Genomic DNA, 16,592 nt, shown 5'->3' on the forward strand with positions numbered 1-16,592 from the left:
ATGTTATAGTAACAGAAAGACCACTTTTATTGTACAACCCTTCAGTCACATTTAGTTGAACAACATTTTTGTACAATTGTAAATTACGTTTGAGGTTCAGAAACAAAAACTTGGTTTGAATGTGAATTAAAGATGAACAGTACCAAAAAACAAAAAGCCTATTGACAGTTTCCTTATACCATTTCATTCTAAGCCCTACTCTTGACCAAAGCCCTGTGTATTGCAAATACCAAAGTCCATATTGTACTTAAAGGCAGTGTAATCCTTGTGCAAAGGTAGACGCAAGCAGTTCACACATGTGTTTGCCGTTGGAAACTTCGCCCTCTGTTGAGTGTCCCCAGGTAAAAGACCGTCAGTGTGCAGGAACTCGATGGATGGTTCCGGCTTCAAGCCAATGGCAGGTAGCGCACTGCATCCAGTCACAAACATTAGAATTTCCTCCAACGAGCAGGGGGAGTTACCTTCTGTAAAGAAAGAAATGTTATAAGGAAGCCAATTCAAGCTGCCCTATGCAACTTTCCATAAAGTGATCCTGTCAGCCTTATACTAGTTATTACTGAACATGGTAATACTGGGACAATAACCAATTTCTGAAAATGCACATTATTAATTTGTCCATAATATGCATTATTTTCAAGTTGATGTCGATTTAGCCATTTTATTGTCGTTTATAGTTTGTATTACCGTATTGTTCGCACTCAGGCGCACTGTCAATGAATGGTCCATTTTCGATCTTTTTCATATATAAAGCGCTCTGGATTATAAAGCTCAGTTTTTATTTTAATTAAAGGCTTTTAAGTGTGCCTTATAGTCCGGAAAATACGGCAGTCAAATTTGTATTTTTCAACCACTGGATCCAATATACTAGGTCCTACCATTTACACAGTTTATATATATTTGGGGGGGGGGGGGTTTCAAAAAGTTATAGTGCAGGTTTAAGTGGTGTTCAGAATCATGCACTAGAGTATTAAGTTAAGCGTCAGCGAGCTGTAGTGTGTCTAACTCGTCAGTGGCCGGGGTTTGGATCATGTGTGACATTCAAGCTATGCACGGGCAGGCCCAACTTGCCTGGTAAAATTATGGTAAACTAAATAAAAAGCAAACTGATCTATTACTTGCCCTCTGCATCTAGAAGGTAGTCTCTCCAAAAGCCCACAGCAATGTTTTCCTGTACTCGTCTGTTACTTCCTGCACTGGAAAAACAGATGACAAACAGGTGATCGAGACCATCTGCGCTAAGGGTCTGTGGTGGGCTGCAGAAGAGAGGACGAAAGGCTTCTGGCTGTTTGACAACCTCCTCCAACAATCCTAATGTCCTCAGGCCTTCCTTGAACCTTGAAGAATTAAAAGTGGATAGATCCAGTAGGTGAGTGAGCTCAAGCCTGAATTGTCACATTATACAAATGTAGCATTGAAAAGCAAACTAAAATTGTGTACTGTAAGAACAGAACTTAAACATTTCACGTTGTGTTACTGTGTAACCAGGCACTGCATAGTGCAGGGAATCATTATCCCGTATAAATATCTTTCATGGGATAAATGAAAATTTACAGCATTTGTACGCTGGTTGCTTTACAATGAATGCTAGTTCCAATGTTAGAGCTCAAATCGACAAACAGCACTTTTAAAACAATGCTCAATTATACCGTTCGAGTGGACCATGGAGTCGGTTTACGACTTGGAACTGGAGGATGTCCTGCAAAAGCAGGTCTTTGTCCTCCAGACATTTTACAGCTCGTAGGCAGCCTGCATTAGACAGGTAGTCACTGTGACTGGACACAACTGAACGCAACTCCTCCATGGACTTGGCCTCTGATACCTGGCAAAATCAGATATTTTAGCACGAATAGGTCAAGTAAAATTTTTTTTAAAAAACTGAAATTACCTGTATGATTTTAGCTCGCAAGTCAAGGTCGTGCACATCATCGATGGTGGGTGAGACGTTATCTTTCACAATGCAATCAAATAAAGTGGGAGAAAAGAATCCCGGTGATGGCCCCCCATGAACCATACTGACTGATATAGCCTTCCCCATGATATAGTACTTGTCTTCTCTGACAGCTGGAGAGTAAAATTGACATGATAACATTACTCCAAAGTAGTCTTACATGTAATAGCCAATTATCCATGATTACTTCATTTTATTCAAAACTTCCAAGGCAACCATTCCATCTTTTGCCAGTGCTACTGAAATGAAAATGTTAACTGAAAATGTAGACAAAAGGGCTCACCAATCGAGTCAAGAGCAAGGTTTTTTTGTCCATCTGGACCTGTCAGCATCGGGGAGCGCTCAATGTCTTCCATTAGTAGACTTAAAAGCTCTCGTCTTGGACCTCCCAAATCTATTCCTTCCTCAACATGTCCAGTTTCATCAGAAAACTTAACAGAAATTCTCTTAAATGGATTGTATGATTTCCGGTTGAATGCTCTAAATGCACCATCGAGTACATTGTTTCGGTTGATGTTAAATCTGCAGCTCAAGTTGTAGTTAATATTTTTCCCAAGTTCCAAAAGAATTTCTTTTGGGGAACAGTCAAAATCTTCTGTGCATCTGCAAACATTTTAATATTGTAAATATTAAAATGCAGTAAAGTCCACCCCCCCCCAAATGCATTCAAAGTCACATGCCAAAATCTATATTTTCATCTAGAAACAACTGACCATAGACTGGAAACGCTACAACAAAATATGTACAACTCACTGAATTTCGATGTTATCCGTTAGCTGCATCTCATCTGGCTCTGACATCTCAGTCTCTGGCATGATGTCAAGGTAATCTATGTAGATTTCCTCTGCAGGTCCACACTGTGTAGGCCCAAAATCACTTTGGACAACCTCCATCAAATCAGGCACTTCAGCAGAAACTCTGTTTTGCTGCTGGTAAATGGTCTTCAGAAAGTGATAAGTTGTAAATACACAAAGATAAAAGATTACATCTATTACATTGTTTTCGGAGCTAAAACTTAACACCTTTGTAAATCTTTACTTTCAAAAAAGTAAATTTAATTCAAAGGTAAACTAATTTAGTTCTATCCACAACAATGTTAACCAAATCACACTTTCAAATTGGTAATTGAGCTTTGAGGTCTAGCATGCAATGCATTAAACAAGTGTTGAATGAAGTTGTAACTGCTGCTTTAATACCAAAAGGTACATTACACATGAGTCATTGCAAATCCTGTGTTAAAATTTATTTCACAGAAACATAAATGAGGCTGTCCAAAACACAAGTGATAAATACCCACCCCACTACTTGTATTATATTATTCACCTGCACTTCCTCCATGTCCATCCATCGAACATGGAGGTTCAATGGAGAGGTGATGTTGTGGTCCAGAAGAGTCCCAGACACCATGTTGATGACTGTGGTGCCTGACGTAGTTTCTCTGATGTAAAAATACTCAGTGGCTGAGGCATGTGATCCAACAAAGTCAAACAAGGCCTGAAATAAAATATGTACTTATTTACTAGCCGGAAAATATCAGTACAATGACAATCAAGGTTTATGACTGCCGTTTTGACCTGACATCCTTGCTGTGTTTATATATTTTAAATATATAAAACTATAGTGTTTAAACCAAAAAATACAATTGCACTATATGCAAAATGTGGGTAACATAGTACCATATTTATAGTATAGTCAGTAGCAGGTAACGCAGTCTCATTTACACACCAGTGGAGGGCAAGTAGTAAAATGTTAAGGTTTTTAGTTTCTAGAGTTATGAGGCCTGCTTGCAGGCACCAGTAGATGGTCAATTTAGACAACAAGGACAAACCATGTCTATGTAGGGATGAGGAAATTGATATGATATTATATAATGTCATCATGTGTTCAGAGGTTTAATTAGGTAACCTCAGTGCGGAATGCTAAGCACTCAATTGAATGATTTTGCCTTCTGTAAAAACACAGCCTTTTCTTTGAAAAGCCGTTTTCATATTTGAGATGCAAAACCTTACAGATCTACATGCTTCAGATGGGTCATGGTTTTTGGTTGGAAAATCCCAAATTTTACAAATCCAGAAGAATCACATCAAAAAAAATTAGCAAATTAAGCATTTATACATCTGTACATTCAACAATGTTTACCTGCATAGGATCAGATGTATGGAACCGTCTGATCTTCATTGTGCCATCTGGAAAACTGACTTTCAGAGGTATGCCACCAGCAGGTTCCTCAGTTGTCCTCATGAGTCTCTCATCTATTGTCTGAGAGACAGTGAGTTTGTAACAGGTTGAATATGTGCCTTCTACTGAATAGATGCTTACGGAGATGATAGTACCTTCAAACGCCTCTCCTCGTAGTCGCAGACAGCTCGTCTGCTCTGATCCTGTCATCAAATAAAAACCATCAGCTTAAGAAATTTTAATCACCATGAAAGTTTGCACAGACAAGGAATTGATGTTGGCAGGAAGGCGCATGCGTATAGGAATACATAAGTGGTGTTAAGTTTAAACAAATCCAACTATACTAACAAGGTACAAAGCCAACCTAAAACCAACTACTACGGGGAAAGGTATGCAGAATAAATTATGTATATAGTTAATATACACAATATAAAAGGCCCTGGGGACTTGAGGTGCAGCCGTTGGTGTACAAGGAGAAGAGCAGAGGGGAAAGGCAAATACCTACAGTTAAATGTTCCAAAAATATATACCTTTTCTTGGTCAGCTCTCAATGACAGATTGTATTCAATGTCTTGTTGTTGCCGTACAGTCCTCCACTCCTGTTAAAACAATTATTAAAACCAGGAAGAAAATGCTATAACACTTTTTTATAACTATTGTTTAAATGACAATGGTGAACAATTAATTGAAATTGCTTGGGTTTTAATTCAAGTTGCACATTACTACAACAAACCAGAGTCAAGGATAGAGACAACAATGAGTCATAGAAAAAAAAGAAAAAACCCTTGACACAGCAGATAAATGTATTTGGATAGGTCCTCCAACCCCTCTATGTAAAGTTAGGAAAGAACAAGTTACCTCTACATCATGTGGTGTTCCAGGTATAGGCAGTACAACCAGTCCTGGACTTTGAGCTCTCTCAAGGTTTTCTACAGTCTCAGTGCTGGTCGGATGTAGACTCTGATGATGACTGGACGAGTTAGAGGTGTACCCCTGCAATTCAGAAAAGCAAATAGGACATGTGGTTACGCATTTGCTCTGATCCGCCAACCCCCCTTGTGTTCATATAAATAGTCACGGATGAAATCCAGTCCAATAGTAAAGAATTAAGACAGCAAGTTACCTACCTCTACATCATTTATTGTCACAGGTACAGTGAGGACTTCTGCTCTTGGACTTTGAGGCCTCTCAAGTGCTGGGTTGCCTTGTGCTTCATGTATGGTGTCAGGCGGTATGGGTAGATCCTGTGTCTGAAGAGACAAATCAGAATATTTTGTGAATTATGCACTTGGACACATGGATGCAAATACAGTGAATAGAAACTGCACTGTACCTGCCCCACTTCAGCACAGGGGACAATGTAGAGTCTGCTCTTTCCCATCACTTTCTTCAGGGCTCTCACAGAGTTGGCTTGGACCTTTTTGATTTTTTTGCCCTTGTCTACTTTTGCCAGCTCAAACCCCACCAGGTTCAAGCTAATCATTGGGAATCTCTGACAAAGTGGTTCAATTCTGCCAGACTCCAATTCAGCTCAATGGTGGACAGTTGTCCATCCACTGACTCCTGCACTGGTACTCCTAAAAGAATATTGAAAACAAATGAATAAAAGACATAATCCTCTAAAACTGATAAACCATCCACTAGATTGACTATGCCTGTATTGGCTTGCAATACTAGTTTGATTACATACATTAACTTTTTTTAAGGATTGACAAACTGCAAATGCATTATCCATTTGATCATTTTAAAATTACAAAAGTTTCTATTATATTATATTACCAATGTCATACAAGTTAATATTAATTTTTGTCAAACACATTTCATTGCTTCTACCTAATAACAGTGCATGATGTACCTAATCCATTATTTGTTAGAGCCTGACGCGCAGAAGTTGATGGCAGAGACTGGATATCTGGTCTTGGGAGCAGAAAGAGGCCCACCTGCCAAGTCGAACGTCCCCTTCTGGAGGATGTGCCTAAATCAAAGTTTCAATAAGATTGAGATTTACTTTATGAATGAATAATTTCAATACTTCAGGCGATTTGCAAAGCAAACTTCCAGTTGTGGCATTATAGCACACCTAATTTAAAGCCAGCATGGAGCCCATCTGCATCTCAAATGAGTTTTAAGTATCTTGGTTTACTCGTATGCAGTTTAGCCAGCGGGACCAACTTTTAAGGGGTGGGAAAATAAATACATATGCAAGAGAACAATGGTTGTAGGCCTACTCGCCGAAGCCTTGAGCACACCCAATTATGTTATTGTAATAGGCTACAGTGTCATTTTGGAAACTTTTTGGTCGTTGGTGTGCTGCAAGATTTTTCCAATGTAAAAAAAATGTGCCGTGGCTAAAACAAGTTTGTAATCGCTGAGCTAACGTTAGCTTATGTCATTGATGAACACCATGTGCACCCCCAACCGATTAGGTTTTCAAGCTGCAATGGAAAATGTTTAAATAACGTGGCAGAATCGATAACTAGCTATATTTGTGCATTTAGGTAGGAATATTGTACAACGAAAGTAAAAAAATTGATCTCTGTAATTATCGTTAGCCATTATTAGCCAAATTACATAGTTGCCTGTGCCACCACTGAATGAACTGGATAGAGCTAGCTACAGTACTAACCTTGAACTCGATTTCCACGTCTTCTGAAAAGATTTCTGGTTGATCTCAAAATGTTGGTGCCAGAAGTCCCTGCCGATGGAGCCAACGTCAATTCGTGCCTAGCACGTTGCAGAGCATTAAACACTCGGTCAAACACTGCTGCAGCTGCAACTGGTTGCTCATTAGTGTCTTGATTAGTGTTCGTCGGTGAACGTGTCTCCGCCATAGCTCAATTAGCTATATGGCGATCAGCCTGTGCTGGTGAATTGTCAAGCTCCAGAAAGGCGCGGGAATTGAGCTAGGAGATTTCATTGGCTGAATAAAAAATAAAAAAATGGTGCGGTCTTCTGTGAGGTGTGGTCTTCAGCAGCTAATTTGCATGTTAACTAGATATCTTCTAAAGCCAATTTGCATGTTAACTAGATATCTTGTTGGCAATAGTTACTAGTAACTAAAGAATAGTTACTAGTAAAACGGGAATAGATACTAGTAACTATTGGATTAGTTACTAGTAACTAAAAAATAGGTACTGGTATCTAATGAAAAGTTACTAGTAAAACAGGAATAGATACTAGTACCTTTTGGAATAGATACTAGTTGGAAACAAATAGTAGATATCTGTACAGGAGAGCCCCATAGAATACAATTGTAAAATTGGTCAATTTGTTACTAGTAAAACGGGAATAGATACTAGTAACTATTGGATTAGTTACTAGTATCTAATGAATAGTTACTAGTAAAACGGGAATAGATACTAGTAACTATTCTTTAGTTACTAGTAACTATTCCGACAAGAGATATCCCAAAACCAATAAGTACTAGTAACTATTGCCAACAAGATATCTAGTTAACATGCAAATTAGCTTTAGAAGATATCTGGTTAACATGCAAATTAGCGTCTGAAGATATCTAGTTAACATGCAAATTAGCTTTAGAAGATATCTAGTTAACATGCAAATAAGCTTTAGAAGATATCTAGTTAACATGCTAATTAGTTTTGAAGATATCTAGTTAACATGCAAATTAACTGCTGAAGACCACACCTCACAGAGGACAGCACTACAGAGAAAATATCGACGCAAACCGATTTCAGAAATGGCACATACGTGTTATTGACGTGAATTTGAGAAGACTCGAAGGCATTTTATCGATGGAGACGATGGAAGAACTTGTTGCTAGTCTTTCAGAACTCCGAGCTCTCCACGCACTCGATGGCAATAAGAGAGCACAACGAAGACGCCTTCTCAGATCCTCGTATGCCATCAGGTAACTTTTGTATTTCGCTTTTAGAATTACATTACTCGTACAATGGTAATATGGTGGTTAGCCAAATATACCTTGTATTAGAGATCCCCGTAGGTTATATTCCTTAAACTAGCTTGCTTGCTGGCGAGCGCTAATGTTATCTACCTAGAATACAGTACCAGGGCTTGGTTTATACTTATCAAAATGTCTAGCCACAGGGTGACCAAAGGCAGGCAAGGGGAACTCATATTAATGTTAAATAATCTCATAAAGTGAAATGTTTATGCCTTGAGACCTTAACAAAACAATCACCATGGCAATGACTACACAATGGAACTTGCATTTAGCTTAGCTTAGTTCTAACAATAGGGGCCAATAAATGGTTATGGTGTTGCATGACAAGTTATTGGCTATCCAATCAGAATATGCAAAATGTGTGTCATTCAACAGTTTGTGATGGTGCCCTTACCTGTGTTGCAGCTGGCTAGGGCACACTCTCATACTCTTGTGTCATGGCGCTCCCCACTGTCCTATCTGAGGCAAAGGCTACTATTTGACTGTAGTTCCAAATTTGTGTCCTGTTTTTCATTACTGCAGGTACATGGATGACCTCCGCAAAGCAGGACGACCTGCCACCTCTGCTGCTCACCAGGCTGCTGCGCTGCTATTTGAAAATGGCGTGGGCACAGATTTGGACGTAGAAGCTGGGCAGTGCTCTGTGCCGTCACTGTCAACCAACACAGCGTACAAAGTAAACTTGTTACACTTCACGTGTGAGGAGTGAAGTGTGGAGAGGGTGGCGGGACTTCCGCTTCTTGGGGGTCCACTTACAGGACAGCCCATCCTGTAGTGTGAACACCTCTGAGCTGCTGAAAAAGACTGTACTTCCCGAGAACACTCAGGAGGAATAACATCACACAAAGACTGCTGGTGTCCTTCTACCGAGCCTCCATTGAAAGCATCCTCACATACTGCATATTCATTTGGTATACCAGCTGTACAGTGGCTCAGAGGGTCATAAACAGCATTGTTGGCTGCCCTCTCCCCGCACTGGAAGACCTACACAGATCCTGTTGTCTCAAAAAATGCCCAGAACATCATAAAAGACACTTCACACTCCTGGGCACTCCCTGTTTAAAATGTTGCCTTCAGGCAGACAATACAGATCAATCAAGGCAAGGACAAACATACTAAAACAGTGTCTATCCAACTGCAATAACCACTGTTGCTGCTGGCAAAACATAATGTGCACAATGTTATGTATCATGTAATGACTGTGTGTGGTTCTTTACGGTACAGTCTTAGGTATATTTATTTGAGTAATTTTAGCACTTTAGTAATTTTATCCTGATTTTTAAGTCAATGAATGATCCACTGACCGGAAGCACTTTAATTTCTTTGTACCTGTGACAATGACAATAAAGATCTATTCTATTCATTTGTATAGTATGCAATTGTGTTTGGGGGCACAGCCTGGCCCAAGGAAAATGCTGTAGACTGTAGTTACATGGAGATTTTTATTAATGGACCCAGTAGTGTTTGTTATGGGACAGTTTATACATGAGATGATCAAGAAAACTACCATACCTGAGAAATCCCCAGAACAATATAATGATCAATTCTCGCAACTGGCTGAGCCTAAAACATCAGAACAATGGCCATTTGGTCTCATAGACAGAAGTCCTTGTATTCCACACCTACACTGGTACAACATGATACTAGTGTGTCCATTTCTCTCAGGCAGACAGTCTGAGAGGTCAACCAGCCCAACACATATTTCCTACATTATCCTACACTAACTGCAGCTGAGGTGAGGCAGCGCAGATCAACCCTCGCAAGGCTCCTGGCCCAGGCGGTATATCAGGTAGGGCCCTTGGGTTGTGCTGACCAGCTAGCAGGGGTCTTCAGTGACGTCTTCCACCTCTCCCTCAGCCTGTCTGTACCCCCCACCGCTTCAAGATGACCACCATTATCCCTGTGCCCAAGAACACCAAGGTCACATGTATGAACCACTATTGCCCGATAGCACTGACCTCTTTCATCATGAAGTGCTTTGAGCGGCTAGTCAAATCATTCCTCTGCTCCTCGCTGCCCCCCACCCTGGACCCAATGCAGTTTGCATACCGGTCCAACAGGTCTACAGACGATGCCATCGCTCTGACAATGCACACCGCTCTCTCCCACCTGGACAAAGGGAATACGTATGTGAGGATGCTGTTCATTGACTACAGCTAAGCATTCAACACCATTATCCCCTCCAGACTTGTCTCCAAGTTTGTGGACCTGGGACTAAGCTCCTCCCTCTGCAAGTGGATCTTCAACTTCTTGACGGGGAAGCAGGTGGTGAGAATCGGTGACCGCACCTCATCCACACTGATCACCAACACAGGCACCCCCCAGGGCTGTGTGCTTAACCTTGTTCACTCACGATTGTGCGGCAGCCTCCTTGTTAAGTTTGCTGACGACACAACCATCGTGGGCCTCATCTCTGACAGTGTCAGCCTACAGAGAGGAGGTTGATGACCTGAAATCATGGTGTCAGGACAATAACCTCTCTCTCAACATCAGCAAGACCAAGGAGATGATTGTGGACTATAGGAGGCGGCAGGAAGAAGAGCATGCAACCCTACACATCAACGGATCCGAAGTGGAAGGTCAGCTGCTTCAAGTTCCTCGGGGTGAACATCAGTGATATGAAGATTTTCTATACATATGTGAGGTTGTCTCTTGCTGTGGTCAAGAGGTCACGCAGTGGGCCTTTGACAATACCCATATAGATCAGGGAATGTGCTCTGTTTAACCTTTGAGAAAAGTACAAACAATGAGTTATGACGCATCACCAGTGTGCTATTTCTCCTGTGCATTAAGTTGTGAAATGTGTACTGTTTAAGGGCATGTTTTGGTGGTTACTATATCTGTATGGGCCAGCTCATGTATATAATGGACCTCTGAGAGACTTGTTTCTCTCACATGCTATCCCTCTGTCATGGACTGATGGCATGATCCAACGTCGTTACTAATAAAACCGAGTCAACCCTTTTCTAATAGTCGTGCCTCCTTCCGGCTTGCTTGGAGACAGAGATCTCATCCTTACAATCAGCAATGATCTCACCTGGTCTGCTCACACTTACAAAGGTGGTCAAAGCGGCCTGTAAACGCCTCTTCTTCCTGTGGAGACTGAAGAAGTTCAGCATGGACTCAGTCATCCTCACTAACTTCTACAGATGCACTATAGAGAGCATACTGACTGGTTGCATCTCAGTGTGGTATGGGAGCTGCACAGACAGGGACCGCAAGGCCTTAAGTAGTGTGGTCTGTTCTGCTGAGTTCATCATCGGCAACACAATTCATGATGAATTCTCTTAGCCTTCATATATTACATCATGAAGAAATATAGCTATTCAATTGAATTGTACTCAAAACAGAAAATGTCATTGATAATCATCCAGCTTGTTGTAGTGCTGATACTTCTGGCTTGTACATTTTGCCATTGAACCACAACTTCCACCAGTTATTCTTGGACAAAATACATATGAGATATATTAATTATACAGGGATGATACCCCACTGGTCCCATGGGAAAATACAAATAATCATTAAGATATATTGTCTTCTTTCTCTGGTGTCTCCTCCGCACGGACAGACCCCCACACTAGCATCATGTTGTACCAGTGTAGGTGTGGAATACAATGACTTGTGTTTATGAGACCAAATGGCCATTGTTATGATATTTTAGGCTCAGCCAGTTACAAGAATTGATGATTATATTGTTCTCTGGATTTCTCAAGTATGGTAGTTTTATTGATCATCTCATGTATAAATTGTCCCCTAACAAACACTACTGGGTCCATTAACAAAAATCTCCATGTAACTACAGTATACAGCATTCTCCTTGGGCCAGGCTGTGCCCCCAACACAATCACATACTATACAAATGAATAGAATAGATCTTTATTGTCATTGTCACTGGTACAACGAAATTTAACTTTTTCCGGTCAGTGCATCATTCATTGACTCAATATCAATAAAAAGGATAAAATTACTAAAGTGCTAACATTACTCAAATAAATAAGAATTAATATACCTAAGACAGTGCCATGAACAACCACACACAGTCATTGCATAATACATAACATAACATTGTGCACATTATGTTTTGGCAACATTAACAGTGGTTATTGCAGTTGGATAGAAACTGTGTTTTAGTCTGTTTGTCCTTGCCTGGATTGATCTGTATCGTCTGCCTGTAGGCAACATTTCAAACAGGGAGTCCCCAGGAGTGTGAAGTGTCTTTTATGATGTTCTGGGATTTTTTGAGACAACAGGATCTGTGTAGGTCTTCCAGTGCAGGGAGAGGGCAGCCAACAATCTTTTGAGCGGTGTTGATGACCCTCTGGAGCGTTTTCCTCTGAGCCACTGTACAGCTAGTATACCAAATGCATATGCAATATGTGAGGATGCTTTCAATGGAGGCTCGGTAGAAGGACCCCAGCAGTCTTTGTGTGATGTTATTCCTGCTGAGTGTTCTCAGGAAGTACAGTCTCTGCTGGGACTTTTTCAGCAGCTCAGAGGGGTTCACACTCCAGGATGGGCTGTCCTGTATGTGGACCCCCAAGAAGCGGAAGTCCCGCCACCCTCTCCACACTTCACTCCTCACACGTGAAGTGTAACAAGTTTACTTTGTACGCTGTGTTGGTTGACAGTGACGGCACAGAGCACTGCCCAGCTTCTACGTCCAAATCTGTGCCCACGCCATTTTCAAATAGCAGCGCAGCAGCCTGGTGAGCAGCAGAGGTGGCAGGTCGTCCTGCTTTGCGGAGGTCATCCATGTACCTGCAGTAATGAAAAACAGGACACAAATTTGGAACTACAGTCAAATAGTAGCCTTTGCCTCAGATAGGACAGTGGGGAGCGCCAGGACACAAGTGTGAGAGAGTGTGCCCTAGCCAGCTGCAACACAGGTAAGGGCACCATCACAAACTGTTGAATGACACACATTTTGTACATTCTGATTGGATAGCCAATAACTTGTCATGCAACACCATAACCATTTATTGGCCCTTATTGTTAGAACTAAGCTAAGCTAAATGCAAGTTCCATTGTGTAGTCATTGCCATGGTGATTGTTTTGTTAAGGTCTTAAGGCATTCAAATGTCACTTTATGAGGTTATTTAACATTAATACGAGTTCCCCTTGCCTGCCTTTGGTCACCCAGTGGCTAGACATTTTGATAAGTATAAGCTAACGCTAAGTCCTGGTATTCTAGGTAGATAACATAAGCGCTCGCCAGCTAGCAAGCTAGTTTAAATAATATAACCTACGGGTATCTCTAATACAACGTATATTTGGCCAACCATGTTACCATTGTATGAGTAATGTTATTCTAAAAGCGAAATCCAAAAGTTACCTGATGGCATACGAGGGTCTGAGAAGGCGTCTTCGCTGTGCAGACATCGAGTGCGTGTGGTGATGAGCGCTCGAGTTCTGAAAGACAACACGTTCTTCCAATGTCTCCATCGATAAAATGCCTTCGAGTCTTCTTAAATTCACCAGTAATGAATCAATAGGCAATCAATTGTGCGTGGCGTATGTTGCCTTGTTGGAATTTGTTCAATAACACGTGTGTGCCATTTCTGTAATAAATTCGTGTCGATATGTCCACTGTGGTGCTGTCTTCTGTGAGGTGTGGTCTTCGGCAGCTAGTTTGCATGTTAACTAGATATCTTCTAAAGCCGATTTGCATGTTAACTAGATATCTTCTAAAGCTAATTTGCATGTTAACTAGATATCTTCTAAAGCTAATTTGCATGTTAACTAGATATCTTGTTGGCAATAGTTACTAGTACTTATTGGTTTCGGGATATCTCTTGTTGGAATAGTTACTAGTAACTAAAGAATAGTTACTAGTATCTATTCCTGTTTTACTAGTAACTATTCTTTAGTTACTAGTAACTAATCCAATAGTTACTAGTATCTATTCCCGTTTTACTAGTAACTTTCATTAGATACTAGTAACTATTCTTTAGTTACTAGTAACTAATCCAATAGTTACTAGTACCTATTCCCGTTTTACTAGTAACTTTCATTAGATACTAGTAACTATTCTTTAGTTACTAGTAACTATTAAAATTCTTACTAGTAACATTATTATTCTTACTAGTAACAAATGCGTTTTTACTCGTCATTGCTTATGACGAGTAAAAATGACTACTTGATAGTACAATTTAAAATGTTACTAGTAAAACGGGAATAGATACTAGTAACTATTGGATTAGTTACTAGTAACTAAAGAATAGTTACTAGTATCTAATGAATAGTTACTAGTAAAACGGGAATAGATACTAGTAACTATTGGATTAGTTACTAGTAACTAAAGAATAGTTACTAGTATCTAATGAATAGTTACTAGTAAAACTGGAATAGATACTAGTAACTATTTGAATAGATACTAGTTGGACACAAATAGTAGATATCTGTAAAGCAGAGCCCCATAGGATACCATTGTAAAATTGTCCAATTTGTTACTAGTAAAACGGGAATAGATACTAGTAACTATTGGATTAGTTACTAGTAACTAAAGAATAGGTACTAGTATCTAATGAAAACTTACTAGTAAAACGGGAATAGATACTAGTAACTATTGGATTAGTTACTAGTAACTAAAGAATAGTTACTAGTATCTAATGAAAGTTACTAGTAAAACGGGAATAGATACTAGTAACTATTGGATTAGTTACTAGTAACTAAAGAATAAGTACTAGTAACTTTAAAATAGTGACTAGTACGTTTATAGAAATAAATGTTAAAACGGCCTGCCATAAGTTACTAGTATCTATTCCCGTTTTACTAGTAACTATTCTTTAGTTACTAGTAACTAATACAATAGTTACTAGTATCTATTCCCGTTTTACTAGTAACTTTCATTAGATACTAGTAACTATTCTTTAGTTACTAGTAACTAATCCAATAGTTACTAGTACATATTCCCGTTTTACTAGTAACTTTCATTAGATACTAGTAACTATTCTTTAGTTACTAGTAACTATTACAATTCTTCCTAGTAACATTATTCTTACTAGTAACAAATGCGTTTTTACTCGTCATTGCTTATGACGAGTAAAAATGACTACTTGATAGTACAATTTAAAATGTTACTAGTAAAACTGGAATAGATACTAGTAACTATTTGAATAGATACTAGTTGGACACAAATAGTAGATATTTGTAAAGCAGAGCCCCATAGGATACCATTGTAAAATTGTCCAATTTGTTACTAGTAAAACGGGAATAGATACTAGTAACTATTGGATTAGTTACTAGTAACTAAAGAATAGTTACTAGTATCTAATGAAAGTTACTAGTAAAACGGGAATAGATACTAGTAACTATTGGATTAGTTACTAGTAACTAAAGAATAAGTACTAGTAACTTTAAAATAGTGACTAGTACGTTTATAGAAATAAATGTTAAAACGGCCTGCCATAAGTTACTAGTATCTAATGAAAGTTACTAGTAAAACGGGAATAGATACTAGTAACTATTGGATTAGTTACTAGTAACTAAAGAATAAGTACTAGTAACTTTAAAATAGTGACTAGTACGTTTATAGAAATAAATGTTAAAACGGCCTGCCATACTTGGCAATCGCGAAGAACTCTATTGGTATGGAAAGCTAATCGAACTCAAATATAGCTCCTTGGTCAATTGGGTCTCTCAAAAAGGGAGCTGCCATGTTATTTTCCGGGGGTGTGGCAAGTTTATCCAGCTACACTTACGTTAGCCTGCTCTGGAGCAGGTTAGTGCTAATTGATATGTTACTATGGTGATTTATCGAAAGATGCTTCCAAAAAGAGGGGCGTTTTTTTAAAAATCTTAGCCTGAAAATTAGCTCGCTAAACCGCTTAGCGAGCTACGACGAATACCCCCCAGGTCTGTACCTTTGTCACGCCCCAAAATTTGCTGCTGCTGCTCTGTGTACTTCCACAGAATAACAAAGAAGAACGTTTTTCTAGCATATCGAAAATGGACTACGGTGGTAAATGCAGTGTTCCAAGCTGTACAGGGAATGCTGACACTTTTCAGTCTTCCTAAGGAACCAAACACTCGACGGGCTGTGATGTTTGTCTATGAGAAGATTCCTGTTCAGTTCGACCCTCAATTACACATTTGCTCGAACCATTTCACCGAGGACAGTTTTGAAAATCTCGGACAATGTAAAGCAGGATTTGCTAAACCGCTGTTGCTGAATTGAGGTGTTGTTCCAACCGTATGCTCACACAAACGCAAGCTGTAAGTATGATTTTGTCGCTATAGTTAGCCTATTAGCAATGCTAACGTCTCCTGTATCTAGCATAAGTAGAATGCTAAATACGTTTCTAAACACATCAACATACCTTACTTAGCAAATGACTCCAGCTAGACTAGCTGTACAGTAGTCGGCATTAGAAGGGAAGCTTCCGAAAAAATAGCCAGAAAACGAATTGCAACGTCTAGCTATTGCTAACGCCTGGCTAGATTATCTATTTGAAAGAACTGGATACGTTAGCATTGCTAATAACTGTTACCGACAAAATCATACTACATACTACAGCTTGCGATTGTGATGAACATAAGGTA

General features: G+C 39.6%; 1 protein-coding gene across 1 annotated transcript; it reads right to left on the reverse strand.

Annotated features, from left to right (window-relative positions):
* Positions 1-7: 7 nt before the first annotated feature.
* LOC134020637 (E3 ubiquitin-protein ligase NEDD4-like) lies at positions 8-5,609 on the reverse strand. Its single transcript, XM_062460797.1, has 13 exons — positions 5,460-5,609; positions 5,254-5,376; positions 4,985-5,119; positions 4,657-4,725; positions 4,282-4,329; positions 4,088-4,207; positions 3,272-3,442; positions 2,702-2,889; positions 2,232-2,551; positions 1,886-2,061; positions 1,647-1,819; positions 1,120-1,334; positions 8-464 (listed from the first exon to the last, which is right to left on the reverse strand). Exons 1-13 carry the CDS (start codon positions 5,607-5,609, stop codon positions 196-198), a joined length of 2,157 nt encoding a protein of 718 aa, XP_062316781.1. The 3' UTR covers positions 8-195.
* Between the last annotated feature and the right edge of the window lie 10,983 nt (positions 5,610-16,592).

The sequence above is a fragment of the Osmerus eperlanus genome, chromosome 5, assembly GCF_963692335.1.
Source record: "Osmerus eperlanus chromosome 5, fOsmEpe2.1, whole genome shotgun sequence".
NCBI classification, from domain to species: Eukaryota; Metazoa; Chordata; class Actinopteri; order Osmeriformes; family Osmeridae; genus Osmerus; species Osmerus eperlanus.